The sequence below is a fragment of the Muscardinus avellanarius genome (assembly GCF_963383645.1).
Source record: "Muscardinus avellanarius genome assembly, chromosome: 5".
Classification (NCBI taxonomy): domain Eukaryota; kingdom Metazoa; phylum Chordata; class Mammalia; order Rodentia; family Gliridae; genus Muscardinus; species Muscardinus avellanarius.
The window spans coordinates 63,701,026-63,724,272 of NC_137790.1; the positions used below are offsets into that span (position 1 = coordinate 63,701,026).

The 23,247-nt window shown below is 38.0% G+C and overlaps 1 protein-coding gene across 2 annotated transcripts in view; it reads left to right on the forward strand.

Moving 5' to 3' along the window:
- Positions 1-4,227: 4,227 nt before the first annotated feature.
- The window catches only part of GRAMD1C (GRAM domain containing 1C), a gene marked incomplete at both ends in the record, with an annotated part of 40,432 nt that continues 21,412 nt past the window's right edge, over positions 4,228-23,247 (forward strand). The window contains 4 exons of one of the 2 annotated variants that reach the window (XM_080695517.1): positions 4,228-4,271; positions 8,512-8,644; positions 12,967-13,129; positions 21,425-21,562. In XM_080695517.1, coding sequence (XP_080551643.1) covers positions 4,228-4,271; positions 8,512-8,644; positions 12,967-13,129; positions 21,425-21,562 — 478 coding nt within the window. The remainder of the gene's footprint in view (positions 4,272-8,511; positions 8,645-12,966; positions 13,130-21,424; positions 21,563-23,247) is intronic. The other variant, XM_080695518.1, reaches the window with a different exon arrangement.

Consider the following 23,247-nt stretch of genomic DNA (forward strand, 5'->3'; position numbering starts at 1 on the left):
TTACATCAGTATTGAACAAGTGGTATGTGAAGTAATGACATTGCTAGAATTGAGTTGAAAGTACTATCATGGAGAAGACAATTTAACCTTTAACATAATTAATTTTTCAAGGGCGACTAAAAAATATTCCAACACGTGTTTTACACTAATTAAGCATAAGCAAGATACTGTCATTTGTGTCTCATCTTTGCACCTTGTGTAGGACAGAAGAAATTAGAATCTGTCCCTTTAATAAAACCCTGTTTACCTATCCTCCTCTGGAGGCGCGGCTTAGGAACCTGTTGAGTGAGGTTTAACTTCCATTTCTGCATTCTGACCTGTAGCCTTGGAAAGAGCACTGCTACTGAAAACCAGGAAGTGGCAAATAATGTGTTTTAAACTACATTAGAACATCTCTTTTATATTGAAAAGTGCCTCATTAACAAAATTAGGGAATTGATCGATTCTGCATAGTTGTCATTACCTATTTGGAGCTCTGCCATGGATTGAGACTTGACAGCGTGCTCACAATTCAGAGCTTTCTGGGCCAGAAATTGATCTGCTGACTTTTGAGCCTTATCTGATTACTGTTTGGTTCATCTTTATTTTGTTAAACTACTGTGTAGGCTGAACGGGGGGAGACTCTCCTTTGTCTGCAGGTAGGTGGTCAGCTTTTGTTTAAAAATTAGGTTGTTTTTTAAGGTTACTCAAGCAGATTGGCTTGCTGTTGGTTATTAAAAATATATATATATGATTACCAAACTGGGCCTGTTTGAATATTTGACACGGTTGTAAATAACTATATTTTTATGACGACTTAATAACTTTGTAGAAAAAGCCATTTTTAACAAATTAGCAAATCTATAATGTGGTGAATTAAATGAGTTTTGTTTCCCATTAAACTGTTTTGTTTGCATTAAACTACTAATTAGTAGATCAGAAAGCATATTGGAATTACTTTACAATTAACTTCCTAATGGTATTTCATAAGAACTTAAAATATGTGTTTATGAGGTTAAATAAAATTAAGATTTTACTTATGTTTCATTTCTTTCACTGTTAGAACCTATCTGAATATTCATCATTGATTTTTTTATTTTATTCTGTCTTTGTAAATGTCTATTATTTTAGAAAAGTTTCTATGAAAGGTTAATCTTATACAAGTATGTTGAAATGTTTCTTGCTTCACTTTATAAAGAGGACCATCATCATCCTTTTATGATACCAAACGCTTTTTTTCAAAGTTAGTGTCTTTAGAAGATGAGTTAACTAGTAATAGTTACTTTATTGAAAAGCAGTTTACAAATGACTCATTGGGAGTAGAAGTCAGAAAAGAAATGTGCGGGGAGTTTCTTTAGAACCTAAGACAGTTGTTTCTTAACTTTTTTTTTTATCATTAATGATCTTTATTGTTTTCCTTCTCTTGATGCAATGCTTTGAAAGACTTTGTCCAGCAATGAAGTGGTTAAGTTAAATAGTAAATAGTAGAACATTACTGTTTATTAGATCTAACTCCAGTGGGAATTTATCAGTCTGAAATATCGACTCCAGGTTAATATAACTCCACTCAGAGCAAAAGAGCTTGCCATTTTACTTAGCCCGAATGTTTTATTGTAGGTAACCATTGGGATATCTTAGACATTTTGAAATACTGATGATGATACCTGAATTTTCATCAGCAACTCTTATGGTATCCTAGTAATCTGGGCATAGCAGGTTGGGAATTAGCAGTCAAAAGTGCAGAATTTTTGTTTTTAATCTCTTTGAGGTTCCATGAGATGTAATGGAGACATGTAGTATAAGATAACAAAAAAAGATACCATAGCTTCTAGATAGAAAAAAGAAATGGAAAAAGGTAGTGGTGTTTATTGTAGGAATAGTAGAGAGGAATTCAAGGGATATAAACATTTTGGTTCTGTTTAATCTATATTTATCTCTACTATTTTCCAACTTAAAATTTCTACTTTTCTGGATGTAATGGTACAGACCTATAATCCCAGTACTTGGGAGGCTGAGATCACAGTTTCGAGGCCAGCTTCAGCATCTTAGCAAGACTCTCAGAAACCTAGTGAGGACCTGTTTCAAAACAAAAAATAAGAAAAGGGCTGGGGATGTATCTTGGAGGCAGAATGCCCCTGGGATCAATCCCCATTACCACCCCTGCATCCACCCCAACGCACACAGACAGAAGTCTACTCCATTAGGCAGACTACAAAACAAGTATTACTTACATTCATGTATTTACTCTGTATTTGTATGTTTGTTTATCTCTCCTTATATTTTCTTATCTCTCCTATTTATTACCTACATCTATATCTTTCTGTCAGCTCAACTGGAAACCCTTCTTCAGCATGCAGTCTTATTAGATTGCCATAATCTATAGCAGTATTTATTTCCAACATTCAAATGTTGATCCCACCAGCACTTTAGTACATAATCTTATCTTGTCATATTTAACTTTAAGAGTATCCCATGTCTCTTGAAGTATATTAGAAATTGTGAAGTTGTTTAAGGATCTAGAGTGTAACTTCTACATAATTTTTACACCCCTTAGCATCTCGGGCAGTGATACACATTTGACAGGTACTCAGTAAAACTCTGTTGAATGAATGAAATAGATGAAAAATCCTATTAACAATTGCTTCAGATGTCATGGTGCCTCCCTCTGCCTTTCTTTTTTAAATTTTTATTGGTGCATTGTAGTCATACATCTTAATGGGATACAAGATGGTGGAGACATACATGCACACATCACCCAATTAGACCTTACCCAGTTCCCACCCCATTCCCTCCCCCTCCCTCCTTCTCATGCTTGGCTTAGTGATTCACTTTTATATGTTTGTTAAAGTACATCATGTGTATTAGAGGATTTCCCTCTTCCTTCCTCCCATCCCATCAGGTCACCTTATTTGCTCACCTCCTTCTGCCTTTCTTAATCATGTAATTAACTATAACACTTTTTAGAAATCAGACTGCTGTGCCAGGTGTGGTGGCGCACGCTTGTAATCCCCGCGCTTGGGAGGCTGAGACAGGAGGATCGCACAGGTTCAAAGCCAGCCTCAGCTACTTAGTGAGGCTTTCAGCAACTTAGTGAGACCCTGTTTCCAAATAAAATATAAAAAAAACGGAGGTAGAAAGCCTCTGGGTTCCACCCCCAGTACCACAAAAAAAAAAAAAAAAAATCAGACTGCTGGTATATAATATGGTTTTTTCTTTGCTATATAACACATAGGTTTGTTATATTTAGCGATCTTAACACTAATATGCTACCTACAAAGAAAAAACAAGCTAGACCGTATTAAAAAAATAAATCAAAGAAAGTATTTTGAAGTCTAGCCTCTTGCATTCTATATTTTAGGGAAATATAATTTAAAATTACTGGTACATAAAGTTGTAAGAGCAGTTAAAATATTTAGATATATTATGAATTAAAAGGATGGGTTCTGAGCTGACATTTAGGACTCTGAATGGTGCTGCAGTGGTCATGGTAGATGGTTGGATTTTTAGATTAGTAATTGCTGGAAAGTATGAATACATTATTTTATTTTATTATTTTTTTTGCAGGTCTGGGGATGGAACCCAGGGGCACTTGACCTCCGAGCTACACCCCCTGCCCTATTTTTTATTCTTTATTTTGAAACCGGGTCTCACTGAGTTGCAGAGAGCCTCACTAAGTAGCTGAGGCTGTCCGCGAACTGCGATCCTCTGGTCTCATCCTCCCGAATGCGGGATTACAAGCGTGTGCCACCACGCCTGGCTGAATACATTATTTTATAAAAATAAAGTCTTAAACACTTTTACTTCCCACTCATAGTAGTTATTTTCTGATACACTTAAGCCATCATTTGCCAAGTGTGACGGTGTGTGCCTGTGGTCCCACCTGCTTGGGAAGCTGAGGCAGGAAGATCACTTGAGCCCAGGAATTTGGGAATAGCCTAGGCAACATAAATCTGTCTTGAAATAAATAAATTTAAAAAATCATTATTTTATCCAGTTCTCATTTTTTATAGATACAGAAAATGAAGGTATAAAAAGGGCAAAAAAAGCTACCAAGGCCACACTTGTAGTATCTGTACAGCAGGTCATTTTGACTTCAGCATTCATGTTCTAATCAATGTGTTACATTATCTTTTATATTGTCTTGTACTCAGTATAAGTTTTATGTCGTTTTAGAGCCTAACAAGACAGGAATTTTGGCAACTGCTTCAGCAGAACTATGGCACTGAGCTAGGTTTAAATGCTGAAGAGATGGAAAACTTGTCACTGTCAATTGAAGATAATGTGCAGCCAAGGTACAGCAAAATGTCAAGCTTTATTATCCAGTATTGTAGAATGACTTAGGTTCTACAAAGTCTGATTTTCTCTTCATCTTTGGGTGCATCTTGGCTCAGTTCTCTGTGGTACAATGGGGGAAAGGTGAGCACAGAGAATAATTTGCTAAATAGGTAAGGAAGTATAGGATATAGGAGGAAATGTTAGCTCTGTCACCTAGAATTTGCTTAAAGTTTAATTTTAGTAATCCTTTTTGTCAAGGATCTAGAGAAGTACCTGTGAAACCACTGAGTTTACAAATGACAATAAATGGAATTGGATGGTAGATGTTTTGAGGTGTACAATGATAATAATGACTTTTTCTCAAGGCATCTTTGAATGGCATGTGGTGTGTGGTTAGCATTCAATAAATGCTCAGTACATCAGTAAGGGGATCTTACAGTACTGTGGGAATGCAAATAATTACAACACATGATCAGGGCCAGAAAGGAATAAGAGATAATGCGATAAAGAAGTTAAGAGTAGACAAAGATTATTTTTGACAGATAAAGATTTATTTAGCGGAGTGGACTTTTTTTTCTTTCTTAATGGTACTGGGGATTGGACCCAGAGGCCCTCTGCCACTGAATTCTACCCCATCCTTTTTTATCTTTTATTTTGAGACAGGGTCTCTGAGTTGCCCAGACTGGCCTTGAACTTGTGATCTTCCTTCCTCAGCTTCCTGGGTAGCTGGGACTATATGCATGCAGTAGTGTGCCTGGCTGAGCAAATGTTTTTATTAACCTGAACAAGTAAAAATTTATTTTATCTGCTGGGCGTGGTGGCACACACTTGAAATCCCAGTACTTGGGAGGCCGGGACAGACTCGAGTATTGCAGGTTCACGGCTGCCACAGCTGCATAGTGAGGCCCTCCACAATTTAGTGACACCCTGTTTTGAAATAAGGAATAAAAAATAGGGCTGGGGGTTTGTGTGGCTTGGATGTAGAATGCCCCTGGGTTCAATCCCCAGTACTGCAAAAAGAAAAAAAAATTATTTTGTCCAATTGAGGCCAAAATAGAGACAAATAAGGTTAATATGTTAAAATTATATAGCAAACATTATGTTAAGTGAAAGAAGCTAGTTATAAAAGGCCATATGAGGTATGATTACACACGCATGAAACATAATCACATCCATAGAGGAAGTAGATTAGTAGCTGTCAGGAGCTGAGAGGAAAGGAGAATGAGAGTGACCCCTAAGGGGTACATGGTTATTTTGGGGGGTGATAAAAATGTTCTAAAATTAGGTAGAGGTGATGGTCACCCAACTCTGTAAACAACAGAATTGTATATTTTCTGTGGTACTGGGGATGGAACCCAGGGCTTTCTACCTCTGGGCTACACTCCCCGACCTATTTTATATTTTATATTTTATTTGGAAACAGGGTCTCACAAAGTTGCTAAGAGCCCCACTAAATAGCTGAGACTGGATTCAAACCTGTGTGACCCTCCTGTCTCAGCCTCCCAAGAGCTGGGATTACAAGTGTGTATCACCATAGCTGGCTTTGATTTGTATACTTTAAGTGGGGTGAATTTTATGGTGTGTGAATTATATCTTTTTATTTATTTATTTATTTATTTATTTATTTATTTATTTATTTTTGTGGTACTGGGGTTCCTGGAAGCCCTTCTATCTCCGGGCTACACTCCCAGACCTATTTTTACATTTTATATTTGGAAACAGGGTCTCCTAAGCCAGCGCGCGCGGCTGGCTTCGAACCTGTGCGATCCTCCTGTCTCTGCCTCCCAAGCGCTGGGATTACAAGCATGCGCCACCATGCCCGCCATGAATTATATCTTAATAAAGCTGTTGTTTAAAAATCTATAGCAAATAGCTGGGCGTGGTGGCGTACGCTTGTAATCCCCGCACTTGGGAGGCTGAGACAGGAGGATCGCACAGGTTCGAAGCCAGCCTCAGCTACTTAGTGAGGCTCTCAGCAACTTAGTGAGACCCTGTTTCTAATAAAATATAAAATAGGTCTGGGAGTATAGCCCGGAGGTAGAAAGCCTCTGGGTTCCACCCCCAGTACCACCAAAAAAAAAAAAAAAAAAAAATCTATAGCAAATAAATCTTAAAATGGAAGTATTCTGAAAGTTTTAATGTGTGTACAAAAATTCTAGTCCTGTGGATAGTCTTCTAGTTAAGCTGATCCTATTTATATTGCTTCTGTTTAACATCAATATTTTATAATTTTTTACATGGTTGCACATACATATTTTATTAGTTTCCTGTAAAGTTAAAAATTTCCACTGTGGCACTGTCATTGTAAAGGTTACTAGTCTCTCTCAGGTACCAAGGATGGGTAGAAAAGCCATTGATCCAATGCACAGAGTTTTGGATTATGGTGAACAAGATCTGGATTCTAATCCATGCCACCAAGCATCTGAGTAACTTCGGCAAATCTTTTAAGCTTTCTGATCCTCAGCTTACTTATTCATGGAATGAGGCCACTGAGCTAGGTGAACTTCAGGATCCTGCCAACTTGAAAAGTTTCTAGTCTTTGAAGAAAGGGGAAAAAGAATAAATATTTTTAACCAGGTGCCTCGTATTATTATTATTATTATTATTATTATTATTATTATTGGCAGTACTGGGGATGGAACTCAGGGGCATTCTACCTCCGAGCTACACCCCTGCCCTATTTTTAGTTTTTTGTTTTTATTTTTATTTTTTGAAAAAGGGTCTCACTGAGTTGTGAAGGACCTTGCTAAGTAGTTGAGGCTGTCTGCGAACCCAGATCCTCCAGTCTTCGCCTCCCAAATGTTGGGATTATAAGCGTGAGTTACCATGCCTGGCTCCTTATTACTTTTAAAATCAGTTTTCTTTTCTTTTTTCTTTTTTTTTTTTTTTTCCGGTACTGGGGATTGAACCTAGGGGCAGTCTACCTCCGAGCTACACCCCCAATTCCATTTTTTTTCTTTATTTTGAAAGTGGATCTCACTAAATTGTGGAGGGCCTCACGAAGTAGTTGAGGCTGGCCACGAACCTCAAATTCTCCTGTCTTAGCCTCCCAAATACTGGGATTACAAGTGTGCATCACCACGCCCCCGGCTGGAATCAGCTTTTGAAGGTTACCAGCAAAGCTGTTATTTTCTTTAGAAAGTAAGAAAACTAAAAATATATGTGTCAGGATCCTTATTCTCTGTTCTCCTCTTTTAGCCATTCTTTCAATTTCAGAAAGAAGTATTATCTGTTTCAAATCTATATTTCCTCAGCTTTTCTGTACTTTCTCATTATTCCTAGTCTTTCTATTTTGCTTTTCTTTCTCCTCTTTATTTCTCCATGTCCTACCTGCATTCTTAAAATCCTCGAGTCTAAACAACGCAGCTGGTGGGCTACATCCAAGGATCCATTTTTCTAGTTTGGTTCCCTCCAAGCCCTGCCATTCTGCCCAGCCAGGGGTGACTGGGTGGCAAGCCTAAGTATTATTTGGACAGAATAAAACAGGGTAGAAATATGCCTTGTCTCTTTCGTTCCTTCCTCAGGATATTATTGTAGAAGATGTTAGGCTACTTTTTTATTTTAGGAGAAAAGCTTTAAGTACACATGTTAACTAATATATGGGGTCAATAGTTGCCTGATAAGGCTGAGTACTGGAAATTAGATCAGTTATTTTCCTTTTACACATAATAGCTTTTCATCCCCCCCCCTCCACTTTGCAAATAGGAGAGTAGATCCTAGGACATTTATGTAGTCTTAGCCCTATGTTCATTTGAAAGCTATTTCTTACATTTTGATCTTAGGGTTGAGAAGAGCCAGGAGGGGCAGGACCAAATGATGGGATCTGTACTCAGACAGCAGGAGCTTTGCCGTCTCAGCTGGGCCCGGGTCGGGAGGAAGGGGTGTCTAGACTGCCGTCTGGTGCTCACTGGTATCCAACTCAGACATCTTTCCATTTCCTTTAGAAGCTTTGCAGTTGTCCAATCAATATATATTTGATTAGCTAGCTGCTCTTGTGGCCACTTGTACTTGGTTAGTTTCTTAGTGGTTTCTGAAATCTGTAGGATCTCTTATAAGCATATACAATCCATTTTCAGGAATAAAGCCAATTTGCATGTGACTGAAGAAGATAACCTTGTTCTAAGTAGAGGCTTATTGGTTCCATAACAATAACTCATTTGTTGTCAAAATGACTTATAGATGAAAGGATCAGTGAAGAGATTAAGTTACTTACTGGTGGAGCTGACTTACATTTCTATAATGATGGATTCCTTACAGAAGTCCAAGAAGGAGCAGTGTGGATGATTCTGGGGAAAGAGATGAAAAGTTATCCAAGTCTATCAGTTTTACCCGTGAATCAATTAATCGAGTTTCAGAAACAGAGTCACTTGATGGAAGCTCACCGAAAAGGGTTCGTACATAATATCCCTTGAAAAATATGTCTGCTACTGCCCTGTGCTAATCATAGTATAAGATGAAGTCAAAATACAATCTATAACATGTTTAAAAACTTAGGATGTCAGGCTAATACCTTATAAGAAATGTTTTAAGTATTTAAGTGGAAGAAGTCATGTGGGGGAAAATAGGTGGCTTTGTTCAGAGCTAAATATCACATACGAGGAGTATAAATATCATTTAAAAAATATAACAAGATGTAGAAATTTATAATTAGCAGAAGTCCCCTAGGGTGAGTAGTGTGAATGGGGGAAGGAGCCTCTGAATAGCAGGCGAGGTGATAATAGATGCTTAATTCACCTGCAAAAGAGGTGGATGCAGTTAACTACTGGTCTTCATGGTTAGTTGGTCCTTTCTCTCCCCCTTCCTCCCTCCCTTGTACCAGGGATGAACCCAGAGCCATTCTACCTCTGAGCTTTACCCATAGCCCTTTTTCAATTTTTTGTTTTGAAATAGGGTCTCGCTAGGCTGCTGATAGTTTCACATTAGTCTTGAACCTTTGATCCTCCTGTCTCAGCCTCCCCAAGTACTGGGATTACAGGTGTATGTCATCACTCCCAGAAGTCCCATAATTTCTTCAAGTGTCATTTTAAGCATATACATAATTTTTAATGCATGTGTCATGGTATGTATTCACAGAATTTACAATTCATGTCATGGCAAATCAGGCACATTGTACACACACCATAAAAGGACATGGTTATGTTACATAATCTGTGCTGAAGTCTTAAGCTTCAATGAGTTTTAGTCACTTGGAGTTATTATTATTATTATTATTATTATTATTATTATTATTATTTTGTGGTACTGGGGATGGAACCCGGGGCACTCTCCTTTGAGCTACACCCCCTGCCCTATTTTTTATTCTTTATTTTGAAACAGGATCTCACTGAGTTGCAAAGGGCCTCACTAAGTAGCTGAGGCTGTCCGCAAGCCAAGATCCTCCTCTCACCCTCCCAAGTGCTGGGTTACAAGTGTTTGCCACCACACCTGGCTTGGAGTTATTATTATTTTTAAATTTTTTTAAGGGAAGTTACTGGAGATTGAACCCAGGAGTATTCTACCTCTGAGCTGTACCTCAGCCCAAATTTTGAAACAAGCTCTAGCTAAGTTACTGAGGGTCTTGCTAAGTTGCTAAGACTAACCTCAAACCTGTGATCCTCCTGTTTCAGCCTCCCAAGTTATTATTTTTTTTAAATAACTGGTATATCCCATCTGCCAGTGTGAGCCCCCTCAGGTATTCCCCCTTTGTCTTTCTGAAGTGACCAATAATTTGTTGTTGTTGTTGTTGTTGTTGTTGTTGTTGTTGTTGTTGCAGTACTGGGACCCAGGGGCATTGTACCTCTGAGCTACACTCCCAGCCCTATTTTTTAGTCTTTATATTTTTGAAACAGGGTCTCACTGAGTTGCAAAGGACCTTACTAAGTAGCTGAGGCTGTCCGCGAACTGTGGTCCTTCAGTCTCAGCCTCCCAAATGCTGGGATTACAAGCATGTGCCATCACACCCAACTGACCAATAATCTTTGATGGCTTCCTTTCTTTCTGGCACAGTAATATGTCTCAAGCATATGGTGTATATTTTCTGCCCTAAACTTATCCATTTTCCTAATGAACCATTTTCTTAGTGAAGTTGGCATTTAAAGGCCAGTTTCTGAGAGCTAGAGAGTTTCTATTGCAGAGCTTTTGTTCTGATGACTGGGGATGCAGGTTTGGGCCAAAGCTGAATTTATTCATTTAGAGCAGGGCTTTGCCTTCACGTCCTGCCTTTTCCACTTGCTATTTTCCCTTAAATAATTCAATTACTCATTGGGTTTTTGCAGTAAGGGTTGAATGAATTAATATGCATGAAAGTACTTAGAACAGTTTCTCACTCACATTAAATATCCAAAAAACATAAGCTATTGTAATTGACGGCAAGCGTGCCTGTGGTCAGCAACGGTCCTTTTCTATCCTCCCCTAGGGAGCTCCCAGCTTGTCCTCTGAGTAAATGTTGGGAAAACACTGAAAGAGAATATATTTATGTGAAAGGCCTTTAAGTTATAAAACTGTCTTAGGTAACCATGCATTGTATGCATCATGCAACTACTTCGGCCTGGTTTTGTGTTGTGGATTTCTTGCAAAACCTATGTACTTCCAGACACTTAGGGGCTCACTCTTGGAGCAAAGAATTTGATTCTGGATGTTAATCTCTTTGCATGTTCTCACTGAGAGGATGAAACCACTCAACTTGGAGGAGGTAACAAGATAGGGGATTTCTTGAGGTCCCCTTATCCTTTTACAAAAGTCCACTTTTTAGGGCTGGGTTCTCAGAACTGCTGATCTCTACCTGAGTCCTTCCTGCAGCCTCTCTTGACAATTTCTTCTGCACCTTCTCTTACTCTTAGAATAGTTAGCCCGTTGGTTCTTGCCTCTAATTTTGTCCATAAAGAAAACCACATTTTTCTCTCAGTATATGAATGGAGTGGAGGATAAGAATGTCTTAAGATGAACCGTATATTCACTGATATTTAGTGTAGATGTTTTCAGGTCATGGAATACAAGTAACACAGAAGTTTGGTATCCACCCCCCCCCCCCTTTGTGGTACTGCAGTTCCTGGAAGCCCTTCTACTTCTGGGCTACACTCCCATGACCTATTTTTATATTTTTATTTGGACACAGGGTCTCTTCAGCCAGCGAGGCTGGCTTCGACCCTGCATGATCCTCCTGTCTCTGCCTCCCAAGCGTGGGGATTACAAGTGTGAGCCACCATGCCTGGCTTACTTTCCCCCCTTTTACGCTCAAGAGCAGCATGGTGAGATTCCCAGACTTCAACAGCTATTTGCATCACTTACTTTGTTTCATTTTTCCTTCCAACAAAGGTAGAAATAATAAAAAGTCAGAAGTAACTTTTTTCCCAAATGAAAACATGCTTTTTAAGTTATGAAAATAATAGTGTTTATAAAAAATTATACATAGGAGTATGTGAAAAATAAAAATCACCCAAAGGCCAATCACTAAAATAGTGACTTACTTTTTCTATAGGTATCTATCTTTATTCTTTATAATTAGGAAATATAATTTAATGAACAACAAGAAGAGAAACATATGTTTGGAGCTACAGAGGAACATATTCTACCTACCATCTTTTAGAGAGGCCTTGATCTGTTAAATAAGCATGCTGCTTTATATTATAAAACTCCCTAATACATCAACTGGATTTTAGCAGCAGTCTATGCTCAAAGAATCATTCCTCTGACCAGAGTAGTCTAATTCTTTAATACATTGTGTATTGGATTCTGGTTGTTATTTTGCCGTTTGGCCAGTGGAAACCTGTATCTTCCTTGGATCTGCTTCACAGTTCAGTGCTGCTCAAGGATCTCCTGGGACAGGAAGTATAAGGATTATATATGTGACTTTTGCTCTTTTTCACCTGTGTATACACAGTGCAATAAATCAGGTTTTGTTTAATTTATATGGGGTTTTTTTTTTTTTTTCAGAACTGGGGGTTGAACCCAGGGTCATTCTACCTCCTAGCTATACCTTCAGCCCTACTTTTTTATTCTTTATTTTGAAACAGAGTCTCACTAAGTTGCTGAGAGCCTCACTAAGTAGCTGAGGCTGGCTTCAAACCTATGTGATCCTCCTGTCTCAGTCTTCCAAGCACTGGGATGACAAGCATGCGCCACCACACCTGCTATATTAAAAATATATTTTAATGCTTAATTTCCTAACAGCAAAACCAGTTGTGTTATTATGAGTTTGCTTTGAAATTAATTTCCCTTTTAATCTTCTCTCCCCCCACTATACTTCTGTGTGACTTTTCTTTCTGTATTTCCTCTTCTGCATTAGTTACTGATTTTGAGAGGTAAGTGAATTCTCCTCCTTGAAATGGTGGGATACCCATTGGCTGGGGAAACTAAATGGGTCTGGCGCCACTCCCTCGCCCTACCAAATGACTTGATTGTTCCATTATTTTTGCCTGCTATTTTTTTTTTTTTACTTCTGCTTAAGTACTTTATATGTTGCTAACTTTGTGAGTTCTTTATATGACATTTTTCATAAATTTATTGTTTATTACTGTGTAAGATAACTTCGGGATGACATATGTGTATTATCTACTAATATTTCATGGGCCTACAATTAGCAACCTTGGAAACGTGATTCCACCTTAACAAACAAAATACTGCAAATATTTTTCAAAGAGCCATACTTCAGAGAGCACCTTTAATATAAAAGTTCTAACTGTAAAATCCAAGCTTAAAATATTTTTTCATGAATTGTATTATTTGCCTTTTTAGGGACAAGAGAAAGAAGAGCCCCAAAGTGAAAAACAGATCAAAAGGAGTCCTTTACTAACTTCAGAGAAAAGGTTAAGTAGAGTGCCTTCAAAATCACTGGACTTAAATAAAAATGAGTATCTTTCTCTGGACAAAAGCAGCACTTCAGATTCTGTTGATGAAGGTAAAGAATTTCTGATAAATTTTAATAAAAATTCAAGTATATGTTTTAATGTTTATCTTTGTATTTGGTATGTGCAGAAAGAGAATTTAGTTTTGTTAGATGCAGTCTTACTCAGTCTTGCCCTTGCCCAGAAAAGCATTGGTCGCGTGTAGAAAACAAGAGAAAGGCCGCTAACTCCAACCCGTCTCCACTTCTTTCAAAGCCTGGACTTTGAAAATCTCCATCTTATTTAGCTTCTACATCCCAACCTTTCAAGCAGTAGAGGTGGAGTGATACCAAAGGAAAAGCAATTAAAAAAAAAAATCTACATGGCCACTCCTACGTACCAGGTAGGGTAAGATGCTTGTATTCTGTAGGTAGAAAGACCTACTAATTTATCTAGGCTACCCTTCCTTTTACTGGTTGGGAAATAACTAAAAAATAATGCAGCTACTTAACTATTTTTGGATTTGAGATTAAAGGACCAGGGCTCTTAAAGTGCTCTTAAAAAGAGTGCTCTTTTTACTTGGCCCTCATTCTTCCCTCCACCCCTTTCTTTCCCTTCATTTTGAAAACAAGATATCTTGCCGGGCGTGGTGGCGCATGCTTGTAATCCCCGCGCTTGGGAGGCAGAGATAGGAGGATCGCGCAGGTTCGAAGCCAGCCGCGTGCGCTGGCTTAGGAGACCCTGTTTCCAAATAAAAATGTAAAAATAGGTCTGGGAGTGTAGCCCATAGGTAGAAGGGCTTCCAGGAACCCCAGTACCACCAAAAAAATTTAAAAGAAAAGAAAAGAAAAGAAGACATCTTAGCAAAGGTTACTCTAAACCTGTTCTGTATATAATTATGAAAGCAAGTAATCATGGCAAGGGCACATTCTGAGATGAATATTAATTTAGATTATAACTTCTAAAGGGGAAAGAGTCTCAAACATTCTAGAAAGGAAATGTTTTTTTAAAAAATTACTCATTGATGATGCTTAGAATACTCAGTTTTCTGTGTGTGAAAGATATGAGCTTTTGACTGTGATTATATTTTAGAATAATGGGATAAGTTTTTGAAAGCGAGAACATAGACAATTCATCATAATTGCTTCTAACTCTGATTTGTTTTTAACTATAGACAACTTTCATTTAATTTTTTAAAGTTCCATTTAATTTTAATTCATTTTCAGAGGACTAGTCTGTAGTTGAAATTTATCAGAAAGAAATAGCAATATTCCATTTGGCATTAAGAGCACCTTACTTGGTTTTAGAAGGCCAACAGAGCTTTAGCTTAATTCTAAGATAATGACAAATAATAATCAGAGCCACGACCCAAAGAAAGGCCTTTTAAATTTCAAAAATATTCTGGGTGGCATTAATCATGTTTTATATTGTAATCCATGTGTACAGAGGCTTGTGGGTGGGATCAACAAATAGCTGTCTTTCTTGATCACATCTGTTGTGATGAAATTGGGAAAGAACAAGTCAGTTAGAGGCCAAAATATTCCCTCTAATATTAATATAATAATAGTAATAATGATACAAGACCTCTAATACTAATATAATAACAATAACATAATACCTCTAATACTAAAGGTACAAAGTCAGAGGATATAGGTGTGTATCAAAGGAAAATGGGCTGCTGAGCGAGCTGAGGATTGAGCTCTTACCCCCAAGTCACAGGTGCTGCTCAGCGCCCCCGGGTGGAGAGAAGATTGTCCCCGAGGTGCATCAACTGCACTGAGCACCTGTGTTCAGAAGGAAGGACAGAAGTGCGCCAGGTCTTTCCAGTGCGCCTCTTCTATGTTTGTTTATCGGTTGTATTAGTCAGCGTGGGATGCCCTCAACCAAACTCCATGGGCAGTGTGGCTTAAATGCACAAGTATGTTTTCTTGAGATTTTGGAGGATAGCCGTCCCGGATCAAGGTCCAGCAGGGTTGGTATCCGGTGGGGACTCTGGCCTGGGATTGCAGCCATTCACCTTTCCGTGGAAACCTCACTTGTTCTTCCCTAGTGCGTGCTCAGTGAGGGGGTGTGAGTGGCGGATGGAGGGAGGAGAGAGAGGGAGAGAGAGAGGGAGGCAGGCAAAGTTGAGAATATGATAAAAACAAAAAAGAATTTGTTGGAAGGAAGCTTTGCATAAAACCGTGCTCTCTTAGCTGTCTCTAAACTGGTACCAATAACCTGGCTGGGGCTTGTCATGCTTATTAAGTAGGTATTTTAAGAAATTTTCTTTTACAATAATAAGATCATTGGCATTGAAGTCAGTGCAGGGGGAATCACTGGGAAGGATCTAGGCCAGTGGCTGCTTTATTAGGCTGCTCACAGTCCTGCTTAGTGTGCAGCAGGGTGTGAAGTAGTTACACCCTGCTTGACTGAACTTAGGACTTAGGAAGATCTATTCTGGCACCCAGTGGCCAAATAGGTAAGTGACACCAAACAGGGATTTACTTATTTTTCTCTTTCATCTCTACTGTTTTTTAAGAATAGCCTTAAAAAGTAGTTTTATTGTTGAATAACATTAGTAATGTTACATAAAGGACAACATTAAAACTCAGGAAAACTGTGCACATATCTAGAAATAGAGAATAACGGTGGCATAGTTTCTGAATTGCGTGCGAGTACCGATCACAGCTTGCTCCTTGCTGGTGCCCTTGAAACACTGTTTGGCTTTACAGCAGTAAGAACTGATACGTAACGCTCATCCCTCTCTGGAGGTCTTCCTGAAGGTATATGGAATAATGACTTTCTTCGTACTAGATCATCTAAAGAACAAGTCCCGGGCCCCTGCTGCTTTCTCTAAATGGGCTCCTAATTCTAGGCTTGTCAGATGTATCATTTGGGCACGATAATGTACCTATTTTGCCCTTTCTTCATACTGTAAAATTATGAGGAAACTTGCAATAAATGAATTGGAGAGAAAATGGGAAAGGTCAAAAGAACTAAAGCATCCCAGGAGATCTGAACATGTGTGTGGGGGTTGGAGGGAGTTGGGTGGATAGCAGATTGTTTTAAGCTAGACATGATTTTATTTAAAATGATATATTTTGATCGATTTTTGCGAGCAGGCTGAGTGAGAAAATCATTTTTTCCCTTTCTACTACCCACATGCTATAATTTTGGGTAGTGGTCACTGTACTCTTGTGCAGAGACTCCCTCAGGACCCATGTATCCCTGACAGGACTTATGAAACAGAGCATCATGAAACATCTCATGGGGGGAAGTGAAGCAACCTCTGAGCCAGTCCTTCTATTGTGGAATTTAACCGAGGCCCAGATGGAGATAATTAGACTAGAATATGCCTGGCCTAGCATCCTCTTTATTTTATTTTACTTCATTTGTTGATGCATTGTAATTATGCATCCTAGAGAGGCTCAGAGTGATACACACACACACACACACACACACACACACACACACACACACACACACACACAGCACTTGATACGTGCTTCCCTCCAGGTCCCCCTGGCGTGCATCCTCTTTAGTGAGCTTCTCCTGTGCTAGGCAGTTTAGAATATACCAAGATTGAAGCATCCCCTTTTTAGAGATATTTCTTAGTTCTAGAAATGGGCTCTGGGCACCTGGCTCCTGAACAAAACACTAAGCATTGTATTTAAGTGTTAAACCATATTACTGACTTTAAACTTTGATATAACATTAGTCACAGAATAAGTTACAGAACTTCTTCCTTTCCTTCAAAGGGCATTACTGATAGTCTTTCCCTAGCCAGGGAAAGTTTGGGAGAAGTTCAGAACATCTGAGAAGATGCTGGGAATTTCCTAGCAAATGAAGATGAGTTGAGCAATGTATCTGTAACAAGTACAAGGGCATTATGACTCTGTTTTTTAGAATAGGGATACTATTCTAAAGCTATTAAGATTTATTGTTTCCAGATTCCCTCTTCTATTATGACATGAGCACTCTGGTGAAACATCTGGCCAGGATATGGAACCATGAGACCCCTGGGCTAAGTCACAGTGACAGAAACTGGTATGACAGGTTTTCTAATCATTTTGCAGAGGATGGAAACTAAGTCTACAGCAAAGCTTAGGCGATAAGAATGACACATAAAAATAGAAAAAGTAAAATCCATGGTCTATCGCGACAACAAGATGAATTTGAGACAAAGCCAACCAAAGAGTAACAGGAGTTGGAATATTAGATCATGCTTACTAATTAATAAAGGTGAAAGCCAGAGAGAAAGCCACGAAGTAGGGTGGCATGCCAGGGAAGCAGCCATAAGACAAAAGGAGCGAGCCCTGACGCGGTTACCTGAGCTGGAGTTTGAACAACACACTCAGTTAAACTTGGTTGCTACCCCAAGTCAAGATGACAGCTGTTTTTAGAACATGAAAAATAAATTGTGTGTCCTTAGCTACCAAATTAAACTTCAATCGCTTTTTTTTTAAACATACCTACCTTGTATATCCTTAAGAACCTTAAAAAAATTGCCAGCATATGTTTTCCAGTTTCATTTATGTTCGTGGATTTTTTTTATGTTTATCTGTCTTGCATTACATAATTTCCACTGGCTACTTCCAAACTTATATGTTTGAAATAGTATTTCTTCTTTATTGGCAATAATGACCTGCAACTGGGGTTCGCCATACATACCACCTTCCTAGTATGTTAATACAATGACATTGCTTAGGTAGGTTACTTGGAAGTATCAAGAACTTCATAAATGAATAATTCCAGGTGGAAATAATTTTTGCCATTTACACTTACTTCCTTGAACAAATTTGCATACAAAATGTATTATTGTTAAGTTCTGGTCATGATATAAACACTATATTCCTATCATTCAGAATTCAGAATTTCATCTAATAGTGGGGCTTAAAGAAAGTTTGCAAATACTATATTGAAATACATATATAATTTCCCCCTTTTAAATATGAACAAGAGGCTTTTTAAAGGGCCTCACACATGGTAGGCAGGCATTCTACCACTGAGCTACATTCCCAGCCCTAAGAAGCTTATTTTTGAAAAGTTCCAATTCCATGGCTTCTTAGAGAAATAGCTAACTCTATATTTAGTGGGGGTTTTTGTTTGTTTTTTGGGGGATTTTTGGTGCTGGGGATTGAACCCAGGCCCTTAGCTCGTATAGAGAAAAGTTAAGATTAGCTTGGAGCATATTGTCCTGCCAGAAAGTAAGGTGTGGGTGAGGGGGAAGCACATGAAAAACAAATAACAAAAAACAAAACCTGAAGCCATCCTGAAAGCGTTCTTCATATCCAAGTCAAGTAATTAATTTGAGGGACAAAATAAATAGTATTTCTGGTAGATTATAACCTACAGAATAAAATAACTGCATGAATATAAAAGTGATTTAATAAATAAATAATGTGGGAAGAAAGCACTAATCTTCCTTATAGAACTCCAAATAGTATCTCTAGACACTTCCTCTCCTAAGAAGTGGAGGTGAGTTCTCCTTCCTTCCATGGAGTATGGGCTGAATTTAGTGACTGACTGACTGATTTATTGATTGATTGTGTGGTACTGGGGGGTGGAACCCAGGTGCCTTTCTACCTCTGGGCTATACTCCCAGACCTATTTTATACTTTATTTGGAAATAAGGTCTCACTAAGTTGCTGAGAGCCTTACTCAGTAGCTGAGGCTGGCTTCGAACCTGTGTGATCTTCTTGTCACAGCCTCCCAAGTACTGGGATTACAAGCATGTGCCATCATACCCGGCTAGTGACTTATTTCTAATGAATAGAGTGTGGAAAGGAGAAAATGGCAATTTTACAGGGGAGAAATCTGCCAGACACTCCCTTATTCAAATGATCAAGGCTAATATCATCAAAGATCATGTTAATATCCTATACATACTGAGTTTGATACTAAGGGCATTTTACCCTTATGACGTTCTTTCCAAAAAATCCACGATCTGTTTAATCATGAAAATATGTCAGATAAACCCGAATTAAGAGCATTTTATAAAATACCTGTTTGGTACACTTTAAGGGCCAAGGTCATAAAATACCATGAATGAGAAGGTGTCCGAGATTAGAACAGACTCAGGAGATGTGCCAACTAAATGGAATATGGTAGTTTGGTTTGGATCCTTGTACAGGAAAAAAAAAAAAGGATATTACTAGGGGAAAAAGAGGAATAAAACATAATTAATCATAAATCTTAGATTCTTCCAAAATATTTTTAAAAGGTAGCAGATTGAAAGTTCTACAAATAAAAAAAATTGATTGCAAGATATTTTTTAGCATTTCAGTATAATTTATACATGCAATGACAATTATTTAATAGTGCTTATGGTCAAGCACTGGGTGTGTAAGATGTTTGAAAGTGACATTGTCCCTGCTCACATGGACACAGAATCAAGTACAAGGAGAAAAATAATAAACAAGTGAACAAACCATCAAAATATAATTACAAAGCGGGATAGGTCCTGTGAAGAAATGAGTAGGATTAATAGAATCACCTCTAAATATTTGCTTTTTTTGTGCATCTTTGAATTTTTTTTTTTACAATGAACAAATAATACTTTTGTGTGGGAAAAGCTGTTTTGGGAGTTACCTCATAAAACCTTAGCAAATTGCCTAATTTCAGTGATCCATTTTTATACCAGTGGAGCTATTGTCTGTAATTGCAGCGAATCCTTTTTGCCCACAGAGTATTGTTGCAGGGAGAAAGTAAATCAATATCTACCTGTTATCCCTAAGTTCTTTGCATTTGTGGCAAAATATAGAGACACAAATTATTTAATGAAGGAGAACTAGCCACAGTCAGGACTGAAGCCAGAGCTGAGAGTTGTTCTGATGTGGAGACCATTACCCTTTTGTCTAACCAGACTGCTTCCCCTGGGTTAATATCGACAGATGCTCTGATGAGATAATTCTTACAGCTTGATTTCTGAAATATGGAAGAATTTGTCCTAGTTTTCATTCCATATTGTTGGGGTATAACCCATGAAATAAGAAGTAATTCCTGTCCTTAACTCAGTAAGATTTCATGATGGATTGCTTTCCACTATTTTTTCTTATTCTATGCTCTTATTCCTAGCTCTCTTACATTTCCCCCTTCTTTTAAGTCAAAATCTTCTTGGCATTGTAAAAGTGAGGTGACATTTTTGTGCTCTGGAGCCAGAGCGGGTAAAGTTAAAGATGGGCCACTCACTACTGTAGAGCCTTGGCGGTTCTCTCTGTGCCTCAGTGTCCTGTCTATACAATGGAGATGATGATGATGATGATGATGATGATGATGATGATGATGATGATGATGCCACTTCTCTCAGAAGAATGCATTGAGGACAGGAGAGTCAGTGCTCTATGGCATTTAGCACAATGTCTGACACACACCAATACCACGCAGGTGTGGATGACTTTATCTAACGTTTCCAGGGAATATGACAAGAGGTGAGCAGGTATTGCTTCATTGCTACCTACCACTAGTTTTCAACATCATTATCATTATCAAGTTCCCAGAAAAAAAAGTAGTATCCCATTGGGCATTATTTAGCTTACAGTTCAGAAGGATTTCCTGTTCTTTTAATGTGTGGTATTGGGAAAAGGGTTTTTTTGTTTTGTTTTTGTTTTTTTGCGGGTCTGGGGCTGGAACCCAGAGGCATTTAACCTCCAAGATATACCCCGTGCCCAATTTTTTATTCTTTATTTTGAAACAGGGTCTCACTGAGTTGCAGAGGGCCTCACTAAGTAGCTGAGGCTGTCCACAAACCACGATCCTCAGGTCTCAGCCTCCCGAATGCTGGGATTACAAGTGTGCACCACCATGCCCGGCTCATGGGAGAAGGTGTTGAGTACAGTGATCTTTGTCTTGGGAGAGAGGCTGAAACATTATTTAAGCTGACAGGCTAGTGAGTGCAGCAGATATAACTCTTGAGGACTGAGTATTTACTCTACGTGTGAGCATCCAGAGACAGGGCCTACTAATGGCTGGAGTATATCATCCTATGTGTCTCATACTGCTTTTAACACTTATGAAACATTCTTTAGGGTGGTATGTTATGAGAGTTTGATATCATTCCAGTTAAATATTCTTATATCTTTTTGGTTTTAACAGCTGAACTATTGATCATATTTTGTTAACTATAAATGCTTATGTGGAATTATATAATATATAGATGTACACACAAATATATATTTTCAATTTGGAGTTTTAAATATATATTATTAAATCTATATGTATATATTTTTAATTTGGAGTTTTGGAATTTGCTGATCATTGTAATCACATTTAAAAATTTGGCACCCAAAACAAAACAAAATACAAAAACACACATACATGCAGAAACACACACAGTGAAATTACTTTTTCTTAATTTTTTCTTCTTTGATATGTGTTTCTATTTCTAGAAAATTTTCCCGAGAATGATCTTCAAGGAAGACTTTTCATCAACCGTGTATATCATATCAGTGCTGAGAAGATGTTTGAATTGCTCTTCACTAGCTCACGCTTTATGCAGAGATTTACCAACTCTAGAAATATAATAGGTTGGTCCTTGTGTTCCTACGTAATGATGAATGTGGGAATATTTTATTATCATTAGAAGGTCAAACTCATATAATTGATTTAGGTTGCCAGGAGAAAAATTAGACATTCTTTGATTCTATCGTGGTGGTATATAAACTGTAAATGTTTAGTTAAATCCACATGTATGCAGTATAATTGTTTAATTAGGTAGATGCTACTTAAAACAAATTCAGGCCCTTTAAAAAGTAAAATTATGTTTATTTATTAATTTATTCATTTTGGTTGAACCCCAGTCAAAAGGGTTTCATTGTAGAATAACTGGATATTGGTAGACTATAAGCTGAAACAGTCATTCTTCCAAATGGTTTGGCAGTGTCTGCTAAAGCTCTGAATTCTCTGACTCAGCGGTGGATGCCCATCAGAATGGGTGCATGTGTTCTCCCAATGATATGTACTGCCGTGTTCATAACAGCATTATTCATAATGACCTCCAACTCCCAACATTCCAAATATTCATCAGTAAATGAACAAACAGGTCACTTATGTCAGTTTGCACAGAAGAATACTCTGTACTAATGCAAACAACAGCAAGCTACTGCTACTTACACAAATATGAGGAAATCTCAGAGATTCATGTTAAGGGGAAAAAAAAAAACCAGTACATGCTATGTAATTTCTACTATAAAGTTTTAAAACAGGCAAGAGAAATTTATAGTCATAAAGTCAGCATAGTAGTTGCTGTTATGGAAAGTCCGGTGGGAGAGTGGGAGGAGATTTTGGGGTGCTGGTAGAAGTTTTATATCTTAGTCTGAGTGGGGTACACATGTGTTTCCTTTGTGAAAATCAAGGAGCTATACGCTCAAGATGAAAGTGTCCATAGAATACTTTAATGGAAAAATGTTAAAAGTTTTACTTTAGAAAACAGGTTATACTAATAGAGATTTCAATGATTATATGATATTTTGGCAAATAATATTTTTTGTATAATCAAATATTTCTGGATTTATTCTGAAATAAGGATCAAAGTGGTTACTACTGGACATGTGTTTTGTTTGTTGATTGGCTTTTTTTTTAAAAATAAGGGAGTTTTAAAACAGTATTCTTTCTCTTTTTATTATTATTATTTTTATTTTTGGCAGTACTGGGGATTGACACAGTGGCATTTTGCATCCAGGTCTCACTAAGTTGTGGAGGGCCTCACTAAGTAGGTGAGGCTGGCCATGAACCCATAATGCTTCAGTTTCAGCCTCTTAAGTACTGAGATTACAAGTGTGTGCCACCATGCCTGGCTTAAAATGGTATTCTCTTTAATCTTTGTTTATAGTTGTATGATAGTACTTGTAATTTAAAAAAATCAGTTTATGCCGGGTATGGTAGCCCACACTTATAATCCCAGCATTTGGGAGGCTGAGACAGAAAGATCACTGTTTGCAGATAGCCTCAGCTACTTATTGAGGCCCTCTGGAACTTAGTGAGAACCATTTTCAAAATAAAAAATAAAAAATAGGTCAGAGGTATAATGCCCCTGAGTTCAATCCCCAGTACCGGAAAAAAAAAAATCTATGCTATCCAAATTTTCATTTTTTTGGAATATAAACCTTTAGAAAAATTACATGAAGCCAGGTGTAGTGGTGCATGCTTGTAAATCCCAGCATTTGGGAGGCTGAGACAGGAGGATTATGGTTCAGACAGCTTCAGCTACTTA